Source organism: Contarinia nasturtii, unplaced genomic scaffold, assembly GCF_009176525.2.
Source record: "Contarinia nasturtii isolate CC-2019 unplaced genomic scaffold, AAFC_CNas_1.1 Cnas_scaffold_493, whole genome shotgun sequence".
Classification (NCBI taxonomy): Eukaryota; Metazoa; Arthropoda; class Insecta; order Diptera; family Cecidomyiidae; genus Contarinia; species Contarinia nasturtii.
The window spans coordinates 927287-942617 of NW_022197846.1; the positions used below are offsets into that span (position 1 = coordinate 927287).

Consider the following 15331-nt stretch of genomic DNA (forward strand, 5'->3'; position numbering starts at 1 on the left):
ATCATACGAAAAGTGAACGATTATTAAGGTTGTCATGGGAACGATTGCTAATTCTTGATTGATTCCACTAACAACGTTCTTCTTTTAAAACATGTAATGGGTAAATTTTCAGTTTGTATGAATAGTCCACACGTCAAAGAAAATTCCTTGTATCTATATGCCTGAGTGATAAATAAATAAAAAAACACAATTGCAAATGTAAAATATATAATGTATATTTCAAAATATTATATTCAATGCATTTTACATTTGATGCGTGTTATAAATTCAATTTTGACAAAATTCACAAACAATGGAATAACTATTTCAATTTAATAATGATTGAATCAATTTCCAAATGATACATATTTTTTGAAAAAAATCTCAATTTAAATCGAATTCATTTCTGACCGGATCATACGAAGTAAAAAAACTGGCAATTCACTTATTATTATAGTGAATAAAAACATAACCGGACTCATAACTAATACGACTGTAAACCACAAAACATCAATCCAAATTGGCATTTCATGACCTTCGAACATATTTTTCATATTTGCAATTCAGTAGAATTTCGAGTACTGTTCATCAACAATGATTCAAACGTTCTTTTCGATATAAACGCATATTCACTTCGGGACTCCTATAATCTTAAATTTACGATAATCTGGAATGGCTTGGGGAAGTCTCAGGAATGCCAACTGAAAGTATATTTTAAAAAAAACATGAAAATTAATAGTTTAATTTTAGAAATGTCATTAATATTTATAATAACCACTTAAATGAAATTTTTTTATCAAAAATAAGTCACAACGAAGATTACAGCGGGTTCATAATGAGAAATAAGGAATGCTTTGTTAGCAAAAAGAAATACATGCACAGTTAGAGCGTTTTAAGTACAAATCAAGAGTTTTTGGTGGGGACAACAGTCTTGCCTTTCTGCTCACAGTACAAAAGAACGACTACTTCATGAATATTCTTAATATTGGTAACTAGTGGACACAAACAAATAAAATTCAATCTGTCAATCGTAATGATTTGTACAGAATTCTGTCTATTTCAACTCATACCAATAACCCTGGGAAGATTGCATTTATAATAAAAAAAATATAATTGCTTTCATCCGCGTAGATAAACTAAAATAAATCCTTATAAATACCAATTTTCTGACATTTAAAAAAAAAATTCAAAGCAATCTACTTCTAGTTTAGAATTAAGTATCTGTAAATTAGTGTTTTGTGGCAGTACAATTTGTGCGAACAATTCATTTTAGTATAATATGATTTTTTCATTTGAGAAAATACTGACATGACCCAAAAATCTGAAAATTTATCCTTTTGGGAACCATTTGATGACATTGATGCATTGCTGCTTTCACTTTCTGTTCGAGTTCGTGTTGTTTCCACTTTACCAAAATATCTGCTCGTCGTTGGGTTTGTATCCACTCTTGGAATTTGCATGGTAGTCGTTTGTGCTCCCGTTATACCGTTCACGAAATTCTTTATGTTTTCCATTTATATTGCTTAAATGAAATAATTTTATATTAGAAATGACATGATTTGAGGTGAAAAACAGTGAAACATATCATATAATTTTAAATATTTTTATAAATATACCTATTGCAACTATTTTTTAGTTATATTCTGTATTATATACTGTTTCAACACGATGTATTTGAGATGAAACGTTGTTATCAAAATGAATACCAATCAATTTCAAAAAAACACAGGACTGGAAATAGACACGCTAACAATAACAAATTGAAATATAAGCATAAAGAAATGAAGAAAAAGAAGAAGAAGAAGAAGAGAAGCATTTAAGCATGTGTTCTTTGTTTGTGTTTGTCCATGTATGGGTTTAATTTGTGTAAGTTTGTGTTGAAAATAATATTCAGTATGAAATGTCATATATTTTAAATGTATAAGTGTACAATATACCAAATAAGCACTTATATTTGTATTTAACACAATTCAACACATTCACATCGTGTTAACGCCGGTACAAAGTTCAATTACTACTTATAGTCAAAAACATTGTAATTGTAAACTAAATGTGAAAACCTTGAATTTTACGTTCTCTTTATGCTGAATTCAGCCTTTCTCCTAAATCGATTATCATTACAAAAACCAGAAGTATTTCATAAAATATTTCTTTGTGAAAAAAAAATCCCAGTCAATGTCCACTCTGGTTAATTTTATTAAAGAATTATATACCATACAAAAATAAATGACAACCACTCAAACTAAGAGCCTCTGTATGTAGTGTAACCATATGGATTCAAAAGTAGGGGCATATGATAGTGACTATCTTGGTCCAAGCAATCAAATATTATCTATTGAACATGAAAATATCATTATTATAAAATGACTACGTTTAAAATAAATATGTTTGAATAAAAAAACCTCTATGATTGGATAAATGGTTGAAGACTGAAGCCTTTCATAGTACTTTTCAACATTAAAATTGAGTTTATAGCGACCACATTGAAATGTTGAACGAAGTAATAAATCCGCACATCGACCGTCTGCGTTCGTAACCGATTCATTAATTAGTGCCCAATTTCCATCAATCATTTTGTAAAGCGAGACCTTTGAGTTACAAAAATGGCAATAGTAGTTCATTTAGTATACAATTCAACCAATATTAATAAAAATCATTTTACATTTACACCATCGGCTGGTTGACCTCTTGATGTGTCCAATATATGAGTGGAAATTGGAGATTTTGCACTCATTTTGCACAAAAATTACAAAAACTTTCTATTGAATTATAAACGTACACAAAAAAAAATGTGTAAAACGTATTTTTACTTGAAGTGATGTACTAGCCGTACGGAGAATGTTTGATTCATAGGATGTTGAAAACTTCTGTCTATCTTCGTCAAACAAAGCCAAAAACAAATATTTCTGTTATCTAAGATTTGTACATCTCCGTTATTCGTTATTTTTAATGAATAATTCTAAGATAACCGTACTTTAGCGAATGTAATGAACAAAAGAAAAAGTCGAATGACGATTTTACACACATACTAAATAGATTTAAACAATAAAATAGTATAGATGCCATTTGATGATGAATGAAATATTATCATTTTACGTCATTGTCATTTATCATTATTTTGTTTATTTCTTATTGATTTGTTTCATTAATTAAAATTACAGGTTTTGCGGTTTGTGTTCAATTATCGAGAAAAATAGCTCAAATGCAGAAATAAGTTTAGTCGGCAAAGTGAATTTGAGAGAAATTGTTGTCACCAATATATATCGTCGTTTATTATGGACATTTTCTTTCCACTTGACCTTTTCCGGACTCTTCATACTCCTGTGACGATATCCACATTTGCTGAAATGTGCCAATGCTAGCCAAAATAGAACCACCAATCCATGCGCCAAAACGTCGCTCAACAGAACCGTTGGCGGCAATCAATTTCAAGCGAACTTGAGATGGAGCACGGAGTGATAAATCTCGGCTCAAACGTTCAGGAAATCCCTAAAATATGAAGAGTATGAAAGTTATATAAGAAAAATCCTATCATAAAAAAAACGTAAAAATCATAAATGACAAAAGAATTCCCACCAAACTAAATGGCTTTATGCGGTTTCCATCCATACGGCAATATTTCGATTTAATGAATCTCGAAGCTTACTTACTCGAATTGAAACAAAATATATTTTATATGGTGTTCGGAAGATTTCTTATCAAAATATGTCCATATTTTGGCAGGAATTCGAAACAAAATTGTCGGTTTTGTTTTTTATGTTTATACTAAATTGAAAATTGTGTCAAAATTCAAACCTGTAATAGTGAATTTCCACCGGTGATAACAACGGAACCGTATAATGACATACGAACATCTGTATCACACATGCCAACACTAGTTGATGCTAATTGGCCAGCTCCGAGCATAGTGTGATCGAAAAGACTTTCGGCCAATTTAAAGCGTTCACAACCGAAATCTTGATGGTAACCGGTGGGAAATTCATAATGTACGGATGGAATTTGAGAAGCTGTACGTTCGTCGTATGGCACTTCAAGTACTTGCACTGTTGACATTTGAAAATCTTGCATTAAACCCTTCAACATGTACTGTTGCCATGAATTTGTCAAATTGTCTGGAAGTTTTTTTACTGTAAACCTTGGTGGTTCGCGTTCACGCACTGATTCTTTATTGGCAATCATATATGCTGGCGTTAAATCAATTCCTTGAGTCTCGAGATGTTGACGGCATTGCAACGATAAATAATCTGCTCCGAGAGGCGATTTCACTACAGCTTGTGTTAAAACATATCCCTCCTGTAATAATTCAATATTATGTAAGTATATTTATTTTGCTATGAATAATTTATAAATTTAACTCACATGAACTGGAATAGCCGATGTATGCGTAGCGCCACTGTCAACAACCAATGCTGTTGCTCGTCCATTGGCAAATGCTGCAAGAACAGCATTTTTAACGACAAAAAATGCGGGAACATTGTACTTTTCAAACATTAATTCGGTAAGACGTTCACGATTTGAACGAACATTCCATGAACACTCCGAGAATAATACTGGATGATATTGTGATTCGGACTGTATAACTTTGGTGTAAGTATAATCGAGAACCTTTTCAAATAGATCCCAATTATCGATCATACCATCTTTCATATATGTTTGAATTTCCATATTTGCACGGGCTACATTTACAAATGTAGTGTCGACTATATATTTATTTCCGCCTGGAAAAAGTTAAACAATTCATTAAAACAATGTTATTCTATGAAATATAACCTAAAAAAATCTGTAGAAAATCTTTTGCCGCCTTACTTGATGTCACATTATTGTTATTTGCTTTTGTTTCAATATCTAAACCAGCATTCGTGGCTGCAGTTGCAGCAGTATCACCCGGTGCAACGCCAACAACAGCAGGAATTTCAGCTTTTGGTGCATCTTCTTGAGCGTAACCAACACGAAGTGAATGATGACCGGGATCAAAAACCAATGCACCAATTTCATCACCACCATACAACATACCGCCCGAACTCATTATGTTCCACCGTTAATTTCACGTTTCGGTAATGTAATATCAAAGATTTTCTCTCTCAATTGGGAAGGTATTTATTTATTTATTTATCGCCAACTTAAATCACAAATATTCCAAGCAGTTGTGTTTTTTTATTTCTTTCATTCGCGACGCTACAATGGCGTCCCTGATACACTCAAGTACGAAGTGTCAAAACATACTGCAATCATTTAGAGTCAGAATGCTTAAGTATTTTGTATACTTAAATCGCATCAGTATATATTGAAAATACTTACATTTTTTAAATCATGTTTGATGTAGTAATAATGAATATAAAGAAATGAAACGAAATTTTGTGTTATTAACAGATAGTCAATGAATTATAAACGGAGTAGTTAATAAAATGTATTTCACTGTAAATTTATGTAAACATTTAAAGAATTTAATTGCGCCACGATTTATGACCATATATCGATACTTCGGAATGAATTCCACAACCGGATAAGGATGTTATTTTCATAGTCGTGTTTCTGTCGAAGATACCTCCTTCGATAATTTCAAGTTTTGGTAAACAATCGTCGTCATCCAATAGATTTTCGTGCACAATACCTTTTATGAAATAATTGTAATCATAGGGTGAATCTGTAGTATACTCCTTATAAGAGAGAGAGAGAAATTAATTCTGTGTCAAAAACAAATATTGTTTATTCTTTAACTATTTACCGATGGAAAAATGATTAAAGCTTCACGTGTAAAAAAGGGAAAGCCCCAGCGTCGTTCACGTTGAAATCCAATGCGTTCAGCATCTTCCACATTACCGTAAATTTGACGTTTGGCTGGCGGATAATATGGATAAGTATGATATCGGCTTATAAAACTGTTTACACAAGTTGTGAACAAAACAATTAGAATAATTTTCGAAATTCCATTCATTTTTGAGTACTACGCACAAGAACTCTGAATCACTTGTTAATCGTCTCCATTAAGTGAAAGCTCAATTTCAAATCAATGAAACAAAATATATACTATATATATGATGTTATGTATAATGATGTTATTGTCATAATACTTCATTTAACCTCGATTACAAATTTAGTGTCTAATGAACTTTAACATTTCTTATCGTTACGTACTTGGCTTTAAGTGATGTAAATGAAGTAATCAATCATGTTGAAATTTGATATTCATTTTATTTTTAATTCATTTTCTTATTACATTGAAAGCAAAATTGAAAATAACAAATAACAATTTTTGAACAATATAATTGCAGTGACTCAATTTTGAAATATCGTTATGGCTTAACCATTATCGCTTATTTTGGTTTCTCAATGAAAAATTGAACCAACGAATCAATTCCACATCCACGAGATGATGTAATTTTTACAGTGGCTGTGCTATTATTAACGCCGCCTCTTATTAACCGAGCTTCTGGTTGACAGTTTTCATCATTTAGCCGGTTTGAATGTTTAATGCCTCGTATAACTCCATATTTTTCATCGCCAAACTTTTAAATAAATAAATACAAAAATCTCTTTATTCTTGTTTACTCACAAATGAGTTCACAAAGTTGAACTCACTTCCGGATACGAAATGTCCACGGTTCTTTTTATAAATGGAATTGCATATTTGATTTGAGCATTTCCCACAATGAGATTTGTATCTCTCAAATCGCCCCAAATATCAAACTGTAAGGAGTATGATTTGTCAAAAATAATATATGCGATTAAAATGAGTGCACTCGAAAACTTCATCGTCACTTCAACTATTTGCCATAGAACAATTAAATGCAGTAATGTTTAATACTTATAGTCTACCTATTTTGTCTAGCTACGGCATACTGGAGCAATCGGAATTTTTTTTAGTCGGTGACAGTCAAACTGTCATTATATTTCTCAATATAAAAGTTAGTAATCGAGAATTGCGTGCCATTTTTCATAACAGAAATATATATAATTGTGACTACATCTCCTTTGCATGACAATTTATATTAATGGGACGATAAAAATATTTCTCAATAAACGGTCTCTTTTTAAGTTAAATGGATAACTGTCAAATTCGACATCACATCAATTCAAATAGGATGTCAAAATAATGTCAAAATCAATATGTCACAAAAAATGTAGCAAACAATAACAACAAGCAACATGAAACACGATAAAAAGCATAGGAAAAATAAATCTCCAAAGCGAAGCAAGAAATCAAAATCAAATAAAAAAGAGAAAAAGAAACTCAAGCACAAAGATAAAAAAAGACGACAGAAAAAATTGGATAAAAATTTAAAATCGGAACAAGAAGAACAGGCAAAGACTACTGTTAGTCAAAATATTGACGATGATGATGTTTATTGTGGGCCATCCATTGGTATGATATTTTTTTATATAAATATTATTTGGTGGTGTGTTTTAATTAATTATTTTTTTTTGTATCAGATCTCATGAATCGAGCGAAATGTCCAGAAACCAAAGCAGAATTCGATCAACGTCAAAGCGTTTTAAAACGAGTTGTTGACCCAGAAACTGGCCGTGTTAGGTGAAAATAAAAAAAATACACATTTTTATAATAAAATTACAAAAACATAAATAAATAAAATATATTTTGTCTATAGGTTAATTAAAGGTGATGGCGAAATATTGGAGGAAATCGTTCCTCGTGATCGTCATAAGCAAATCAATCAGGAAGCTACGCGAAATGATGGATATTCATTTCAAAAGAACACCGTTGGTTCAATCCGCAAATAAATGAATGAAGATAAATTCGATGGAAATAATAAATGTGAAGAATGTCACGATATTCTTTGTCAAGCGTTTGAAAATTACCGGGTCATTGTCGAAAAAAAAAATTTCTTCTGCTGTGGGATTAATTCTTTAAAGCCATTTTTTTATCATTTGCTTTCTTTTCTGAATTCAGAAAATTTCTTTATAATAATATCAATATCGAATATACTGCAAGAGCATTAAATTTACATATTAAAGCCGGTTGTATATTTATATTTAATAGTTTTTGACAATACTCAAGCATCATCAATTTAAGTATCAATAACTTGAATACAACATAAAAAATGTGTGACAAATGTAATCGCATAAAAGTACATCTTTTTAATACTTTAATGTAAAAATTATAATATTATAGCAAAAAAAAAAATGAAACAAATACTGGCTTGCTGTGATCAATTTTGATCTTAATCTTTCAATATTAAATCAATTAAAGAAATCCAATGATAAATTTATTCATTCGGATATGGTACCTTAGCAATCTGTCAGCAAAAGACGTTTGACGCGTGCTTTTAAACGCTGCGTTTAATTTTTCTTAAACAGTGGAAATGTTTCGACCTATGGGTTGGTATACATTTCTGGCTGTCATATTGTTTTCGATCTTTTTTTCCTGCGATACCATCACATAAAAGAGACGTATACAACAAACCCGTCTAGACTGAGAAAAAAATTAAATAATAAAAGAAATCTTTTCGTTGGGGCTGATATGATTTGTATAAAAACATTAAACAGGATATACTAGATATTAACATACAGTTTGGTGTTTAGTGAACAAAGTGTCACTCAAAATTGTTATTTTGTTCACTTATGTGTATGTGGATTAAAAATTTGTGTACAAAAACAACCGAAATCCTTTATTTCACAAATTAAATTGTACAATAAAGTAGTAATATATCCAAGACTCTATAGCGAAAGTGATTTTTGAAAGAAAAAAAACAGCTCAAACATCCAAATGGAATTTCCGACGTTTCTACGAACGATCAAATTTTAGGCGATTCTGTTTTGTTTATTTATTATATACACGTTGGGCAATTCAATTTTATTGCAAAAATATTGTACCAATTATGCGATATGATCCAATTTATTGAAAATATTCCAAAAAAGTGATTTAATGAAGGCTGGTGGGTGAATCACTGGTCATAATATTGTACATGCCCACAAAAACGTGTTGATATGCCTGAATTAAAACAAATGGTTTTTAATCAGATTTTTTCATAATTGTAGGAGAGGTAAGAATACCTCTTTGGGAATATAGTTTACTTCCTAGTACGATTTGAATGTGATGATCATGACATTTTGTACATATTGATTGAAAATTCCGAGAATTTGTTTGAAAAGAACAACGATCAAATTGACGATCCGTTCATTATGAGGTGTTGATTAATGAAAATAATTTATAAAAAAGACAAAAAATCTTATTGAAGTTAAAAATTAATAATTTTAATAATTATCATATTAACTTAAATTTGGTGTTTATTTTGTTCCTCATCAAGTGCCAAGTGCATATCAGCTTTACTTATACATATGAACGAACTGCATATGTGTGTGCATAGGAGAGCATAAGACAATTCCAAGAATGAAATGATTTATTTTCTTTTTTAACTTTAAAACCACTGATACTATCACACAATACTATCTTAGTTTATTGTATCTTATTGGTTTTCATACAGATATAAAACATATACACGTATACACAACCACACCATTGCCTAGACAATTTTTTAAAGTTCACAAATCGTAATGATAAATACATGTATATATTGAAAATACCTTCAAATGGCGGATGTTTGTAAACATATGTCTGCAAGTTGGATGTAATATCATTCATTAGTATTTTTGGGATGGCATGCATTCGAATTATTGAATCAATTTATTCAACTTATTTAATCAGAAATACATATTTAAGAAAATATGCAAAAATTTAAATATTGAAACTTATTGCCATCAATGGAATGTCAAATCGTTTTTTTTATCGTTACACTTCAAACGAAATTATTTTATAGTTTTTATCTGAACACTTTCAAATCAAACCAAAATATAATATGTGATTTTCCAAAATTAAGAACTCTGAGCAACAAAATTCTCACATGATGCGCAAAATGAAAGATTTTTTTTTCTCAATTATAGAAGCAATTTATTTTACGAGAAAATTAATTATGTAAATAATTTTCTATTTTTTTTTTACTTGCAGAGTACATCTACAAATTTACACAGCTATTTGCACAATTTCTTTTATAAACGTATCGTCATTTAATCGATTAATTACAAAAACAAAATAGAAATAAAAAGTTTAAAACGAAATAGGAAATATGGTTGAATCAAATGGATAATCAAAAGAAAAAGATATCAATTCCTTTACAATATTGATTCGATTATTACAAGGAAACGTGCGACGATAATAAATATAAAAATAAGCGCTTCGACAACATTTTCATTTCATTCTGAATTATTAGAAGAATTGGATAAAAAAAAAACAAAATACTAGTTACCTTTAAAAAAAATGCCGCCTGAACATCATCCATTTGTGCCGTATGATTTTTGGCAGACAGATCCACCGGATATAGTAGATATATCGTGCCTAATGCCAAATGGTATTATCATAACTTAAAAATTGCTTATTAATTATTATTGATTGTTTTCCGATTATTTTAAATTAATTCGATTCTTTTCTTTTGTGATTCTCCCCTTAGGTATTATCATAGTGATGAAAGTATCACAAAATGCAACGTTTGAAGAAATTAAAGAAGAGCTATGGGAAAATGCTCAACGTTATCCGCTATATGGTTTTTTACACGATAAATCAGAGTATGTCATCACTGTGATATGTGGAACACATTTCGGTAAAAATGGCAAAGCTGAAGAAATCCACAACGAGACGATTCGCTTGTGTGATGTTCAACCATACTTCTGTTTGCTGAAAATAGTCGAGAAAAATAAATCGACCGATAACCCGCTAGAAAAAGACATATCACATTTGATTGGAAAGCCCGTGGAAGAATTCAAGAATTTAAACAATCCCGAAGTGAATGATTTTCGTTATAAAATGGGTGTAATTGCGGAACAAGTATCAGAAGAGCGTAAAAGAATGAATTGGTTACAACGTTTAAAGTATCAATACCCGCCTCGATTGGCCACAAATATTAACATACCGCAATCGGTTCGTGGCCGATTCAACAATGACAAATTTATGATTGTTTCACGATCAGAAAACGATGCGAATTCATCATTTACACATGAAATCCCGTACCACTTATCGCCAACACTAATTCTTAAGAAAATTTTAACGAAAATGTCACACACCACCAATCAGCCGCAACACAACTATGATGATTATATTTTGAAAATTTGTGGACAGGATGAATACATATTTGGTGATAGTCAAATTATTCAATTTTTGCATGTACAAGATGTTCTATCTGCAAATGGGATACCAAGTTTTGTCATTCAGGCTAAACAAAATGTCAATATGTTCAAGAAAAGTATTTACGAAACAACCTTACCAAGATTGGATGATCGTAAAGGCAATGATAGTAAAGCTCGATTGGGCACATCAACGTGCACATTGAAGAAAAAACAAAAGCATACATCGTCGTGGGACATCAAGCAACAGTTGCAAATTTGCATACACGCAATCAAAGGACTTAATTGTGATACAAACAAAGCTGTCGAAGTGGGTATACAGGCTGGTCTATTTCATGGCGGTAAGTCACTATTCTTCTATACAACAACCAAATCTCAATCTGTTTATTTATCTTTTTAAAAACATCACATAATTTCATGATTTTTTTTTGTCTGGTCACTTTAGGTAAGTCGCTGTGCGAACCACAAAAAACTAGTCCGATCCCATTACCAACCGATGGATGCGCTCAATGGGAAGAAGTCTTAAAATTTGATATTATGGTGTATAATGTGCCACGAATGGCACGCCTCTGTTTAGTCGTTTATGAAATCGTTAAAAACTCAAAAGGTAATAGCACTTTCCACTTAATTCCGATTATATTTATAAATTATGTTGATCATTTCTATTCTTTCCCCTTAGGTAGTAGCAATAGCAGTGGAACAACTAGACGACGTACAAAAGATAAAATGTTTAGCATGAATCCAATAGCATGGGTAAATTACTTCGAAATTACATTTGTTCTGTTATTATTATCCATAATATAATATTGAATTAAATAGTTTCATTCGTTCCTTATCTGATTCTGTTCTAGGTGAATACAACCGTTTTCGATTATAAGAATCAGCTTAAAACCGGTGCCATGACATTATACACATGGACCTACGCAGAAGATTCTCAATCAGAAGACTGGCTTCATCCACTTGGTACGGTCGAATCAAATCCAAGAACCGATGAACGCGCTGCCATTATGTTAAGCATTTACAAGTAAGTTTTATTTGCGGTAAAAATTCAAATACGTTTTAAGTAACTACTAAATATTTATTTTATTTTATTTCCCCAGTTATAATATCGAAAATGTAATCGTTTATCCAGATGAAGATAGAATAATAGATTATGCCAAGGAGTTGGAGAAAACCAAAAATTTTAATCGTGATAGTGCCCAAGATATTAGAAGTATTAACGAAATAATGTCACCATATTTAAATAATGATAAGATTCAAGAAATGCATGACCAAGATAGAAATGCTATTTGGGCCAAAAGGTAGTTAAAATTTGGATTTTTTTGTTTACTTTATACATTCCATATAATAATTTATTCCTGATCATGACCTAGAAATGAGGTACAAGATTTTCTACCTGCTGGATTGCCTTGTTTATTGCACTGTGTTGAGTGGAATGACCGAGATGAAGTGTCTGAAATGCGCCGTTTATTAACCAAATGGAAATCCCTGAGTGAGGAACGAGCGTTGGAGCTACTTGACTATGCATACGCTGATTCGAGCGTTCGCAGTTTTGCAGTCAAGTGTTTAAAAATGTTAAAGTAAGTTTAACAACAAAAGATAATTAATATTATAATAATTTTCTATTTTTATTTATATTGTAATTTCTGTTTATTTTTAGACTTACCGACGACGATTTACTTCTCTATTTATTACAATTGGTTCAAGCTATGAAGCACGAGTCCTATTTTCAATGTGATTTAGTTGAATTTCTTTTGGATCGTGCACTACAAAATCATCGAATTGGCCATCATTTCTTTTGGCATTTACGTTCAGAAATGTTAGTTCCATCAGTTCAAGTGCGGTTTGGTATAATTTTAGAAGCTTATCTAAAAGGAAGCCAAGAGCATATATCGATTCTTCTCAAGCAAATCAGTTGTTTGGATGAGCTGAAAAAGGTTTCGGAACAAGCAAAAAAATTCAATAAAGATAAAGGTCGAGCGGTTTTACAACAACATTTGAATAACTCATTTATTAAGCAAAAAATTGAAGATGTTTTGAGTCCATTAAATCCGAGCTTTCGATGTCGATCGATTAAAATTGACAAATGTAAAGTAATGGACTCAAAAATGCGGCCACTATGGATCGTATTTGAAAATTCAGATATGCATGGAGATGATATTTGTGTGATCTTCAAAAACGGTGATGATTTGAGACAAGATATGTTAACATTGCAAATGCTTCGTGTAATGGACAAAATATGGAAAAGCCATGGCTATGATTTTCGAATGAATCCATATAGTTGCGTTAGTACAGAGCATCGATTGGGCATGATAGAAATTGTTTCAAATGCAGAAACAATTGCGAACATACAAAAAGAACGTGGAATGTTTTCAGCAACATCGCCGTTCAAGAAGGGTTCATTGTACGCGTGGCTTAAAGATCATAATCCCGATGATTTAGATAAAGCGATCCGTGAATTTACGCTCAGCTGTGCTGGATATTGTGTTGCTACCTATGTATTAGGAGTTGCTGATCGTCACTCGGATAATATTATGGTGAAAAAAACGGGACAGGTATTAATAAACAAGCGTAAAATGCAAAAATCATCAATTATATTATTTTTTTTTTTTTTTTTTTTAGTTATTTCATATCGATTTTGGACATATACTGGGCCATTTTAAAGAAAAATTTGGCATACGAAGGGAACGTGTTCCGTTTGTACTAACGCATGACTTTGTCTATATCATAAATAAAGGAAAAACTGATCGCGAAACAGAAGAATTTAAAACATTCAAGCAATTGTGTGAGACTGCATTTTTACTATTGCGCAGTCATGGCTGTTTAATTCTATCACTATTTTCAATGATGATCTCGACTGGTTTGCCTGAACTGTCATCGGAAAAAGATTTAAATTACTTACGTGACACACTGGTAAAAATGTTTATTGTTTTTAAATTTTCCAATAAAATTCTGATGAATTCGTGTATTCATTCATAACAGGTATTGGATATGTCTGAGGAGGAAGCTCGTGATCATTTTCGACAAAAATTCAGTGAGGCATTGCTTAATTCATGGAAAACATCACTAAACTGGGCATCACACAATTTCTCCAAGAATAACAAACAGTGACAGTAGTGTAGTTGTACCAGTTTCATCCATACCGGTTTTTGCATGGTATCTATGAAACAGGTACAACTATCGTTATTTCTCTCTCTTTCTCTCTCTCTTTCTTGCTCTTTCTCTTTCCTTTTCTTTCACTTGCTCCCTTTTTCTCTCTCTTTCGCTGTTGTTTTCTTAAGTCTTAAGTAATTTAAATTATTTATCATTCCTTTTTTACTTCGATCAGAAATAGAAATCTTTAAATAACAATCTCGATATTCACTTGAAAGCAAATAAAAACACGTATATTCATTTAGAAGAAGGTACAACTTTATTTTCTTTGTTTTTTTTTTTTTTGTTTGTTTGTTTTAGCTTTCTCTATGAAAATATTTCACTCATTTTTCTCATTGTTGTACTATATTTAATCAATGCAATTGTTTGAATTAAGTTTTAAATGCTCATTTCAATGATGTCGATAAGTGCATTGGAATTATTTAGAAAATAAGAAAGGGAAAGAACAGATTTTTTTCATTTAGACAGCAGTCATATTTACTTAACAATTATGCTTATGAGTTTATTTCGTTGGTTTGAATAATGCTTCTTTTCTAAATTGAAATCGGTTCTATTTCACAACAAATTATTTTTATTTAAACAATAAAACGATTTCACAATTATGCCATCATAAAGATACACATATTGTTAGTTTCAATAGTTAATGCTTTTCCTTTTCTTAAGGTAACTTTATATTTGTAAAAATATTTAAATTCGGCGAACCACGTTCCAAAATTTGCTACAATTTTGTTTGTATGTATCCATTTCAATTTCGGTTGCGTTTAGAAGAATCAAATATTCGACTGCCAATTCATTTTCAATTCTATTACAAGCATAGTTCCATAGAGGAGGGTGAATTGGCCCTCTGCAATGTACACATGATCTTGCACCAGAATTTATCCATTGAGCCAAATAGAATACATGTGAAACAGCAACGCATTCAAGACATTTGTAAGTAAATTTCGGATAAGGGTTATCTGCTTCGCCTATTTTCAGATCATTTAGGCAGATTAGACAAGTTCCTTGGTTTTCTTCATCTTTTTCTTCCATTTTTGTGTTTAAACAAAAAAAAGATTGAACGAAAAAC

At 31.1% G+C, this 15331-nt stretch overlaps 5 protein-coding genes and 1 long non-coding RNA gene across 8 annotated transcripts; 2 read left to right on the forward strand and 4 right to left on the reverse strand.

Moving 5' to 3' along the window:
• Positions 1-365: 365 nt before the first annotated feature.
• On the reverse strand, positions 366-1754 carry LOC116339084. The gene is made up of 3 exons (XR_004200960.1): positions 1596-1754; positions 1288-1501; positions 366-680 (listed from the first exon to the last, which is right to left on the reverse strand). It is a non-coding gene; the product is annotated as an uncharacterized LOC116339084 (long non-coding RNA).
• Positions 1755-2151: 397 nt separating this feature from the next.
• Positions 2152-2956, reverse strand: LOC116339083 (5-hydroxyisourate hydrolase). 2 transcript variants are annotated; one of them, XM_031764734.1, is made up of 3 exons: positions 2648-2956; positions 2382-2567; positions 2152-2311 (listed from the first exon to the last, which is right to left on the reverse strand). In XM_031764734.1, exons 1-3 carry the CDS (start codon positions 2711-2713, stop codon positions 2222-2224), a joined length of 342 nt encoding a protein of 113 aa, XP_031620594.1. In that variant the 5' UTR covers positions 2714-2956; the 3' UTR covers positions 2152-2221. The 2 variants fall into 2 exon arrangements, with proteins under 2 accessions (XP_031620594.1, XP_031620592.1); XM_031764732.1 differs by having other exon boundaries at positions 2642-2938.
• A 113-nt stretch (positions 2957-3069) lies between these two features.
• Positions 3070-5174, reverse strand: LOC116339081 (actin-like protein 6B). Its single transcript, XM_031764730.1, has 4 exons — positions 4786-5174; positions 4339-4697; positions 3775-4272; positions 3070-3468 (listed from the first exon to the last, which is right to left on the reverse strand). The coding sequence occupies exons 1-4, from the start codon at positions 5003-5005 to the stop codon at positions 3253-3255; spliced, it is 1293 nt and encodes a 430-aa protein (XP_031620590.1). The 5' UTR covers positions 5006-5174; the 3' UTR covers positions 3070-3252.
• Positions 5175-5332: 158 nt separating this feature from the next.
• Positions 5333-6040, reverse strand: LOC116339082. Its single transcript, XM_031764731.1, has 2 exons — positions 5705-6040; positions 5333-5636 (listed from the first exon to the last, which is right to left on the reverse strand). The coding sequence occupies exons 1-2, from the start codon at positions 5912-5914 to the stop codon at positions 5424-5426; spliced, it is 423 nt and encodes a 140-aa protein (XP_031620591.1). The 5' UTR covers positions 5915-6040; the 3' UTR covers positions 5333-5423.
• A 741-nt stretch (positions 6041-6781) lies between these two features.
• On the forward strand, positions 6782-7952 carry LOC116339085 (ADP-ribosylation factor-like protein 6-interacting protein 4). Its single transcript, XM_031764735.1, has 3 exons — positions 6782-7342; positions 7411-7510; positions 7587-7952. Exons 1-3 carry the CDS (start codon positions 7126-7128, stop codon positions 7717-7719), a joined length of 450 nt encoding a protein of 149 aa, XP_031620595.1. The 5' UTR covers positions 6782-7125; the 3' UTR covers positions 7720-7952.
• Positions 7953-8204: 252 nt separating this feature from the next.
• On the forward strand, positions 8205-14527 carry LOC116339338 (phosphatidylinositol 4,5-bisphosphate 3-kinase catalytic subunit beta isoform). Of its 2 annotated transcripts, none has more exons than XM_031765160.1 (11): positions 8205-8981; positions 9944-10343; positions 10443-11453; positions 11558-11719; positions 11792-11865; positions 11964-12136; positions 12213-12413; positions 12486-12692; positions 12773-13667; positions 13735-14025; positions 14095-14527. In XM_031765160.1, the coding sequence occupies exons 2-11, from the start codon at positions 10253-10255 to the stop codon at positions 14221-14223; spliced, it is 3234 nt and encodes a 1077-aa protein (XP_031621020.1). In that variant the 5' UTR covers positions 8205-8981; positions 9944-10252; the 3' UTR covers positions 14224-14527. The 2 variants fall into 2 exon arrangements, with proteins under 2 accessions (XP_031621020.1, XP_031621022.1); XM_031765162.1 differs by having other exon boundaries at positions 8205-8465.
• Positions 14528-15331: the final 804 nt, after the last annotated feature.

Bases quoted from the DNA above. Each gene is read 5' to 3' on its own strand.
- LOC116339081 (XM_031764730.1), bottom strand. From the start codon at position 5,005: ATGAGTTCGGGCGGTATGTTGTATGGTGGTGATGAAATTGGTGCATTG. The intron at 4,698-4,785 runs GTAAGGCGGCAA...AACTTTTTCCAG, and splicing joins TAACAATAATGTGACATCAA to GCGGAAATAAATATATAGTC. The intron at 4,273-4,338 runs GTGAGTTAAATT...GAATTATTACAG, and splicing joins CATCGGCTATTCCAGTTCAT to GAGGGATATGTTTTAACACA.
- LOC116339082 (XM_031764731.1), bottom strand. From the start codon at position 5,914: ATGAATGGAATTTCGAAAATTATTCTAATTGTTTTGTTCACAACTTGT. The intron at 5,637-5,704 runs GTAAATAGTTAA...CTCTCTTATAAG, and splicing joins CTTTAATCATTTTTCCATCG to GAGTATACTACAGATTCACC.
- LOC116339085 (XM_031764735.1), top strand. From the start codon at position 7,126: ATGAAACACGATAAAAAGCATAGGAAAAATAAATCTCCAAAGCGAAGC. The intron at 7,343-7,410 runs GTATGATATTTT...TTTTTGTATCAG, and splicing joins TTATTGTGGGCCATCCATTG to ATCTCATGAATCGAGCGAAA. The intron at 7,511-7,586 runs GTGAAAATAAAA...TTTTGTCTATAG, and splicing joins CCAGAAACTGGCCGTGTTAG to GTTAATTAAAGGTGATGGCG.
- LOC116339083 (XM_031764732.1), bottom strand. From the start codon at position 2,713: ATGAGTGCAAAATCTCCAATTTCCACTCATATATTGGACACATCAAGA. The intron at 2,568-2,641 runs GTAAAATGATTT...TGTAACTCAAAG, and splicing joins AACCAGCCGATGGTGTAAAT to GTCTCGCTTTACAAAATGAT. The intron at 2,312-2,381 runs GTTTTTTTATTC...CATGTTCAATAG, and splicing joins CCATTTATCCAATCATAGAG to ATAATATTTGATTGCTTGGA.
- LOC116339338 (XM_031765160.1), top strand. From the start codon at position 10,253: ATGCCGCCTGAACATCATCCATTTGTGCCGTATGATTTTTGGCAGACA. The intron at 10,344-10,442 runs GTATTATCATAA...TTCTCCCCTTAG, and splicing joins ATCGTGCCTAATGCCAAATG to GTATTATCATAGTGATGAAA. The intron at 12,693-12,772 runs GTAAGTTTAACA...GTTTATTTTTAG, and splicing joins AAGTGTTTAAAAATGTTAAA to ACTTACCGACGACGATTTAC.